Here is a 9,130-nt window from a genome sequence, read left to right on the forward strand (position 1 = left end):
GGATGGCGTTTGGCGCCCGAGTGCGAGGGCAGCTTTGGAAAAAGTGTTCAGCGGGTCAAGGGCTCGCCTGCAGGCGCCGGAGAGGAGGCGAGGACCGTGGGCAGCGCCCTTCGCAGACTCTCACCACGGCGGCAGTTTTCTACGCGGCCCGAGGACCGGGAAGAAGCGTCTGAGGTTTGAGCTGAGAGCTTTCGTGGCCTGGATGAGCTCAGCTCCCACCTGAAGTCTGCGGTCCCGGCTGTGAAGCGGGACTGGTCACCAGGCTGTGTTTCTCTCGGGCACACACAGCTGCGGGAGGCGAGTGGGCCTCGGGCCGGCACTCGGCCAGGCAAGCAGGACGACCCAGCAGCGGCCCAGGGAGCTGAGCTGCCGGCAGGGGACTCAGGTGTCGCGCTGGTCAGTGCTGCTCATCCTACAACCTGCGGACATCACACCCCGGGTTTGTGAGGTTCCCGGCGATCACGGCTGAGTCACGGTCACAAAGCGGGCTGGAGCCCCATGCTTCTGTTGTCGCAGGGATGGCCAAGGAATGGCGTCTCTAGACTCTCCGGGTCACCTCCTCCTGTGAGGCTCAGCCCGGTCCCCCTTCCTGTTCTTCCGAGAGGATCCCCGTCCCTTGTCTGCCACAGGGACCCGCACAGCAGATCCCGTCAGTGAGATCAGCCCCCTGTGTGTGCCACGCACATCACCAAGAGAGCCCGGCGGAAGGTTGCCCCTATTTCGAATGAACAATCATGTGGTAGCTGTGTACGTGTTGTTTCTAGAGAACACAGGCTCTCACTGTATCTTACCCACTCATTTGTTTTGTGGGTGGACCAGCTTGGTTGTTAAGCTTACACACTTCGACTCCAGGCAGCCAACGTTCTGAATCCCAGCTCTGCAAGCAGCCGCAGCCTTCCGCTGGGGTCCATACTGCGGTCGGTGTGAAGAAAGACCCCCTTTTCCTGCCAGGCTGCTGCTTGCCCATCCAGACTGGAAACTTTGGGTTTGGGTGTCACGATTCCGAGAAAGGTGTCTTCGAGGCGTCTGGCCCATCATGAAGGATCCGTGGTGTGGGAGGCAGGCGGGTTTGCGGTGTGCTGAATCGTTCGAGACGTATCTGCACCACATCAGACTGTCCCCGCGTTCCTATCTAAAGCTGAAATGTTGTTCCCCAAGCCGCTGTGTCTCAACGGCAGCAAACAAACACAAAACAGACCATTGTAAGAAGTCAGTACCGTCACTGTGTCCCTTCTGGAGTTGATGTGCAATAGTTGCTTCCGACATTATTCAAACACCATACAGATGTGTGTTTACATTTTGGAAAACCCTCCAGAGTTTAGAGACTTGGGTAATCATAGGGCCGAAGCCAACAGATGGGAACACAATGCTGTGGTTGTTGGGCTCCCCCTAGGATCTCCACGCTCCGCCAGGCCCTGGGATGGGAGAGAAAGGAAAATGGACCTTCTGCTGCCAAAAAGTACGTTTGTGAGGAAGAGGCTTACATTCCTGGCTATTACGTGCAGAGCAATCTATGTACACGCATAGCTTCATAGTCATCCTGGGGCTACATATATTTACACATTTACATACGTCCTGGGGCAGATACTTAAACACTTTAACATGGGGGCGGGGAGGAAGGTCAAAATGAAGGACTTTCGTAAGTATTTTCTCACCCGTCACTACTGCCCTAGTAGTTACTCCCCTTTTACAGGTAAGAAAACCGAGGCTCATAGAGGCTAACTCACTTACCCGGGATCACTCAGTGCAAAAGTGAGAGCCTTGCCTTGCCATCAGTCTCTTCTGTTCCAAAGCCAAGGCACCTGCCGCCTCATCAGGAAAGTGGGAGCAAGGGCGGTGCCGTCCTCTCCCTGCAACATCTGTGGGGATTCCTCATCAAGGTCACATTTGCAGGGAAAAATTTGTGTCAGCTGCTACCTCCCCGGGGCAAATCAATCCCATTAACGCCAGTTCCGAGAAAGCCTGACTCCATGGGGATAAAAGACAGAAGAAGTGAGAGCTAATGGTGGTGACATTCTGGTCTTTTCCTTCCCCGCGGAGGTGCTGTCGCTGACATGTGGGTCCAGAGTCTGTAACGGGGGCACTGCTCCCCGAGACCATGAGCTGAAGAGTGCAACGGGTCCCAGACTGAGCTGAGCGGGGGTTGAAAGGTACAGCAGTTGGGTGACCTCCTGAGAACAAAGTTTTCCTGCCAGAAGAACAGACTGGGGAGGTCAGGCCCTCCCCGGTCATGCCACAGGGTCACCTCGAGAGTGTGGCAGGGGTCCCGGAATGGAGACTCCTTCCTTTTCCTTGGAGAGGGCTCATCCGTGGGGGCAGAAATCCAGGGTCGCTGGGCTCCTCGGTGGAGTCTTTGCAGCCAGGCAGGCCCAGCTTCAGATTCCAGCTGAGTCCCGGGGAAGCTGCCTCCTTCCTCCCCAGCTCAGTCTCCCCGTTCATTCCGCGGGGGGCCCAGAGCCTCGTGCGCACAGTGACTGGGTCTCCAAAGAAAAGGTTAGAGGACATCCCAGGTAGCCAGCACTAAGTGGGTGGCTGCTGTGACCTTCCGTGTCAGCGTCGTGTCCCCCGTGTCTCTGCCACGTGCTCCTCTGTCAGCCCCAGGTTGGCCCATGGCCCTTTCCTCTTCTTTTTTTTTTTTTAAATTATTTATTTTTATTACTATGTTCAATTAGCCAGCATATAGTTTCTTGTTCTAAGGAGCAGGTAAGAAGGTAAGCGCTCCGGGAAGAAAGCGGCAGGTGTCGGTGATGCCAAGCAGCCCGGGAGGGGAGGGCTCCCTGGGAGAAGCACGTGTCGCGCGGGAGCAGTGGGGGAGGGCCCAGCCGTGCGACCTGGGGAGAAGGCCGTGGCCTCTCTGGGCCTCCATTTCCCCAACTTCTACCTTGGGGATCATCTTACTGACCTCGATTTTGAAGAAGTATCTGCCTGGGGACCGGCGGGGCCGGGGGCACGGGGTGGCTGGGCTGTACGGAGGCCCCACTGAGGCCCCAGCAGCGACGAGCTGGGCGGGACCCACGTCTGGCCTGAAGGCCGACACTGGCGCTTGTGTTCTAGATTCCGAGGTGCCGACGGCCCGGAGCCCTTGAGCCCTCGGAGTGCAAAGCCATGGCCCAGAAGAGCCTCACAGTCCACGCCAACAACCTGCCCTACGGAGACCTGGCCTCCGAGGTGACCAGGCGCAGAGTCACCATGGCCACGGGGTAGGTGAGCGCTGTCCCGGGCGCAGGGGCGCAGGGGCGAGGGGAGGGGGCGGACCCCACCCGCCGCCGCAAAGCGCCGCACACCTGGTGCGCTGCGCGCAAGCCTGTGCACCTGTCGCTTCAGGGCGGATGTTTCGGGCGAGAAACTGCCTCGTCCCCCATGTCGAAGCCGACTTCTGTGGCCTTTCAGCAGGCAGGGAAAGCCGGGCGGGGATGGGCTTCAGATCCGGGGCTCTTCGTTGGGGGGGGGGGGGGGCGCGGGGGCTCTGGGCGCAAGGGGCGATGCGCCCCCGGGATGGAAAGCAGGACTTGGCCGAGCCTGGGCACAGCCCGGTTCCCAGCGTCCGGGAGCTCCCGGCAGGCAGCCCTGCCCTCTCCTGCCCCGCGGCCTGGCGCCCCGCACGGGCCGCATCGGACCCTCACCCCGCTGCACCCTCCCCGGGCGGTGGGCTTGGTGCGATTTGGATTTTAAATCAAGCGCACAAAGGGTTTTGGCTTAAGGATGTCCGTGCAGTCTCCGTGATCTGCTCAGAGTAAAAACTCCGGTGTTTGCCCGAAATTCGGATCTCCCTGGGCACCATGTATTGTGATTTGCTGACTCTTGACGAGCCCATGATGGCCGGTGTGGAGTGTCCTGTCCTCTCTCTGGTCCCAGGTCCTCAGATCTAGTCGCGTGCCCAAGACCTCTGCTATTTAAAGGTGAAGAAAGAAAGATTAGGATTTAGTAGGGCTGAAAACCAGCCTTACTGACACAGCTGTGCGGCTCGCGGCAGCTCCTTTGCTGCTTGTCTGGGGTTCGGGCCTGTCGGAGGCTTCCCCGTGGGGGGATGGGCGCTACAAGCTGGAGGGAAGGGGAGGGGCTTCCTTGCTCACCTGCAGCAAAGGCCACCATGCTGCGATTTCTTGTGTTGGTTAAGTGCGTTTGCGAGTTACCTTCTCTAGTCTCCATGAATGGAACCCCCAAAAGAGACCAACAGCCTAGAAACGTCTGCCAAGAAACCTGGCTTGAACTCCTAATAACGCCAAGTGTGCATTAACCAGGAAAACTGGGCCAAGTGTGCATTAACCAGGAAAACTGGCCGAGCTAACGCTTGTCGTTCGAGTTTTGTCAGGTGCCGTATGAACGTAGGAACAATGGTTTTATTAAAACTGATACTTAGTTGTCCAAAAAATAAAAATTGACTTGAAATATGGACCTCCATCCAGTATTACTCACAATGCTTCTTGACCTTAGAGTTTGAGGGGGAGGGATGTATGACCTTGGCGAACTGATTAAAACAAAACCAAACCAAAACCTTAGGTACAGTGGCTTATCATAGATGTGGGATGTTGCAAAGCTGCACTGACAGGGGCACACGGCAAGTGTGACCCCCGGGTTGACCTCGTGGGCGTGGGCCTTGTCCCGGGGAGGCTGTGGTCCCTCTGCTCCAGTGTTTGCTGAAGAAGGAAGAACGTCCAGAACTCTGAGGCTTCCCTTAACCCTTTCTCCGTCACCTCCTGTCCCTTCAGCAAAGTCAGGGGACAGCTCTGACTGGCGGGTACGGCAGTGCGCTTGTGGAGATCGGAGGCCGGAGTCCGGGTCTGCCTTGTACTAGCCCCGTGACTGGGCTAAGTCCCCCCTAGCTCCGCCGCCTCGGCTGAGAACTCGTCGTGAGGTGTGGCTGCGAGCCTACGGGTAGACGTTTCTAGCTCCAGGTGCCTGACTCCTCAAGCCCTTGACAGGCTAGTCCTCCCCTCCTGAAGATGGGGTCCGCCCAGCCCCGAGCAGGATGGGAACACGCTGGTAGAACCCAGAGAAAGGCTAGCCTGCAGGTTTGGGGGATCCCAGGGCGGAAGTTAGGCAGAAAAGAGGGACAGAGTGGACTTAAGGCTGAACTGGGCAGGGCTGCCTGGGTGGCTCAGTCAGGTGAGCGACCAGTTAACTCTTGGTTTCAGCTTGGGTCATGATCTCCGGGTCATGAGATCAAGCCCCCTGTGGGGCTCTGTGCGCAGTGGGGAGTCCGCTTGGGGTTCTCCCTCTCCTTGCCCTCTGCCCCTCCAACCCATAAAGAAGTTAATTAAAAAAAATTTTTTTAGAAAGGCTGAACTAGCCAGAGACTAGCTGAAATGAGAGCGAGAGAGAGCGAGCCTGTGCTCAGCTGACATGACAGGGCACAGGCTGGTAGGGCTGGACCCACGGGGCCAGTGGAGGGGACAGCTGGGCCCTGAGAAGAGCTGAGTGGTGACTGAAGCCTGGCCAGAGTCCCTCTCCCTTCTGCCGGCTGAGAGCTCTGTAGGCCTGGGTAGAGGAGTCAGGAAGGATGTCCTTCAGCGTGATGACTGGTTCTCCCTGGGGTCTGGGGGTTTCCTTTGTTCTGTTCTCCCCCGCCCCCTCAGAATCCTGTATATTTAAAAAAAAAAAAAAAATTCACTCTGCCTTTCCTCCCAGAGAAGAGATATCTACCAAGAAAAGTGATGAAGCCGGGGAGATGCCCCCCACTCTGGACTCGGAGCAAGGCCCTGCTGGCGCGGCTGGCCCTTCAGAACCCCCCGCGCCGCCTCCTTCCCCCGCTGAAGACTGCAGAGTCTGAGCCGGCTGTGAGAGCCCGCCAGGAGGTTGGGGGTGTCTTTGAAGCCCGTCTTGTCTTAGAACATCTTTGTTTTTCCTTTCCTCACGGCTGAGTGGTGTTTATCCTCACGAATGCACTAGGGCTATCTTCGGTTTTTCAAGCCAAGTCAATGATTTACATTCACATTTGAGCTTTCATTTGCCTTGTTCTATGGAGAGTCGTCAATTGTATTTGAATTAAAAAAAAAAAAAAAAAAAAGGCGAGACTTCAGTGTTTATTAAATCGGGTTGGTGAGAAGTCCAGGAATCTGTGACTTTAAAGAACTGCGCTCCGGAGAACTAGGAGAGATTTGGGTTTTCAAAGCTCAGCCGGGCACATTACAGTCTTGTGGCCTATGCACTCGTTTAACTGAGCTGTGTTGTGTCTGCTGGTGCTGGGCTAATGGTCGTGCACATTTAAGGACAGTACTTTCAAGCTGTGCTTCTAGGAGATTTAAGTGCATTTCAAACGCTGTAGCAGAAGAAACCCAAGCTGAAAAGAAGCCATGTGCAGAGTGGGAGAGAAGTCTTGTTCAGATCCAAGGTCAAGACTCTGCACCCACCCCCAGCCCCCAAAGTACTTCTAAGGACTTCTGAGGCTCGTTGGAGCAGCTTGAAAACATAAAAAATGTGATAATTCCTCTCAGCTCATGATCTCAGAGTCCTGGGACCGAGCCCCACATCGGGGTCTCTGCTCAGCAGGGAGCCTGCTTCTCCTGCTCCCCCCACTTGCACTCTCTATCTCTGTCAAATAAAATCTTTAAAAATAGCATTTAAAAAATTTAAATCCACATATGAAAACTATCCTGATATTCAGAGAGCGAGGGAGCACAAGCAGGGGAGCAGCAGGCAGAGGGAGAAGCAGGCTCCGCGCTGAGCAGGGAGCCCAACGCAGGACTTACTTGCCGGACCCTGGGATCATGACCCGAGCCAAAGGCAGACGCCCAACCGGCTGAGCCACCTGGGCATCTCCTGAGGTGCTTTTATTTCATCTACTTCGTAGGGTCCCTGTGGGTGTCCTCTCTCCAAGCCTGTCCTTAAAAATGTACTCTGGTCCCCCCACCCAACCTTTGATCAGGTGTGCTTCCTTGCAGCAGCATGGGGCAGGGGTCGGGGGGAGCGTGCGTGGAGCGCCTGTCCTCGCCAGCTGGGTGCTCCCATTAGTCCCGACCTCCTCCGTCAGAAGACGAAACAAACCTGCACTGTCCAGTAGGATAGCCAGTAGCCACGTGTGGCTACTTAAATTTAAATTCATTAAAATTAAATAAAACTCAGTTCCTCAGTTGTGCTAGCCACATTTCCACTACTCGGGAGCTTTATGAGACTAGTGGCCACCATACTGGATGCTGCAGATCTAGAACACGACTAACGTTGCAGAAAGTTCTACGAGACCGTGCTGGAACAGAGAGGTCAAGTGGTTTGGCAAAGGTCAAACGGCCAGTTAAGAATAGAATCCAGGAGGGCAAAAGTAAGAAAGACTAACCATTGTGGTATTTTATTTCCAGTTCTTTTGTTTTTTTAAGGTTTTACTTTTAAGTAATCTCTACACCCCCCCCCCAAATATGGGGCTTGAACCCACAAGAGTTCATGGAACACGGAAGAGTTGCATGTTCCACCGACTGAGCCAATCAGGCGCCCCTCCAGTTATTTCTGAACAAGTTCCAGGATGTTTTTTTCAGTTCACGTATTTGTTTTAAAAAAAATATGAATTAAAAGGGGCACCCAGGTGGCTCAGTCAGTTAAGCATCTGCATTCAGCTCAGGTCAAGATCCCAGCGTCCTGGGATCGAGGCCCACACGGGGCTCGCTGCTCAGCAGGGAGCCTGCTTCTCCCTCTGCCTGCTGCTCCCCCTGCTTGTGCGTTCTCTCTCTCTCTCTGACAAATAAAATATTTTTTAAAATTAAATTGCTAGGAAACAAATGGACTAAAAAGAATAATAAAAAATAAAAAAATATTGGCTACTATGTGAGCCAAGCACTGCTCTAGGGACTTATCACTGAACAAAACCGTCAGTTCCTGACCCCAATTCCTGACTCCATGGAAGGTGTTTTTGGTTTGAAATCACCTAGGGAGCTTCCCAGGTGAAATCTGAAGCCAGCCCCGGCGTGCAGGAGGTGGTGTAGGGGAGGGGGGCGGAGAAGGGGAGGACCGGGCCCCCCAGCATGGTAGGCGGCGGACTTCACAAGCACAGGGTGCTACCACACAGGCTTGTCTTGGTGCCAGCAGGATGACAGGACCCTTGCATTACTGGCCACGTCTCGAACGTTTATAGAGAGGCCTTCATGGGGCTCAGGTGTGTCTGTCCTGCAGGTGTCTTCAATACCTCCTCACCGCGTCCACTCCAGGGAGGGGGGAGAGGCCAGCACGAGCCACATTCCCAGCGCAAGGAAGGGAGGTGAGGGGCCTCTGCACCGGGTCCAGCTCCGGGGCAACCCGCGATCCCCTCCTGGGGAGGAGCTTCCCCAGGCCTCCCCAGTGATGACCGTGGCCGACCTTGCAGTCTAGTGAGCCACTCCCTCTTCCCAGACGGGTCCTGGGTGGTCAGCAGGGTCTTCAGGGGCCGTCTCCGGGGTGGCCCCTGTGCGGGCTGGCTGGGGCACGGGAGGCACACGTCACGGGAGCACGCAAGAGAAGTCACTGATTCAGGCGGTGATGCCTGAAAGCAGTGACTCATTTTTCTACGACAGCCTCTGATCTGAACTACTGGTTTATCAAGTCCCCTAAGCTGGAGGTCGGATCAATCAGGGTGTTCCTTTGTGTGACGTGATTGAGTAAAGACAACCCGTTAGCAGACTCCTCGGGTATGAACACTGTGTTCTATCCGAATAACCCTGAGATGACTTCAGCGTTTCAGTGTTCAGAAAAGACAGGCTTTGTCTGCTAGTCTTTAAGACTTGCTGGCTGAACTTATTTTTTTTTCTTTTTCTTAAAGATGTTATTTATTTATTTGAGAAAGAACAGGAGCAGGGGGAGTGGTAGAGAGAGAAGCAGACTCCCCGCTGAGCAGGGACCGCCACCCCCCAGCGCAGAGCTCGATCCCAGGACTCCAGGATCACGACCTGAGCCGAAGGCAGATGCTGAGTCGACTGAGCCATCCAGGCGCTCTCAAGGGTGCATTTCAGCAGGTCTTGCCTGCTGTGGAGATGGAGTACTTCCCTGTCACCCCGAAGGGCCAAGTAAGTCCGCCTTCCCTGTGGGATGAGATGGGCTTGGTGTCCTCAGGGGCATTCACACCGGTTGAGAGTCGGGGGTGGGGTGCTGGCCGTTTCCCATGACTTCCACACCGTTACAGCCTTGGGTGCCTCCACGGGGGTCCCCGGGCTGGCATCTGGGCACAGGCCCC

The 9,130-nt window shown here is 55.5% G+C and overlaps 1 protein-coding gene across 2 annotated transcripts in view; it reads left to right on the top strand.

The window, feature by feature from the left end:
* Positions 1-5,964, top strand: part of MYOCOS (myocilin opposite strand) — a 9,983-nt gene extending 4,019 nt beyond the window's left edge. For both annotated transcript variants that reach the window (XM_059412454.1, XM_059412455.1), the window contains exons 2-3: positions 3,055-3,200; positions 5,629-5,964. In XM_059412454.1, coding sequence (XP_059268437.1) covers positions 3,106-3,200; positions 5,629-5,770 — 237 coding nt within the window. In that variant the 5' untranslated portion in view covers positions 3,055-3,105 and the 3' untranslated portion in view covers positions 5,771-5,964. The remainder of the gene's footprint in view (positions 1-3,054; positions 3,201-5,628) is intronic.
* Positions 5,965-9,130: the final 3,166 nt, after the last annotated feature.

This window comes from Mustela nigripes, chromosome 10, assembly GCF_022355385.1.
Source record: "Mustela nigripes isolate SB6536 chromosome 10, MUSNIG.SB6536, whole genome shotgun sequence".
NCBI lineage: Eukaryota > Metazoa > Chordata > Mammalia > Carnivora > Mustelidae > Mustela > Mustela nigripes.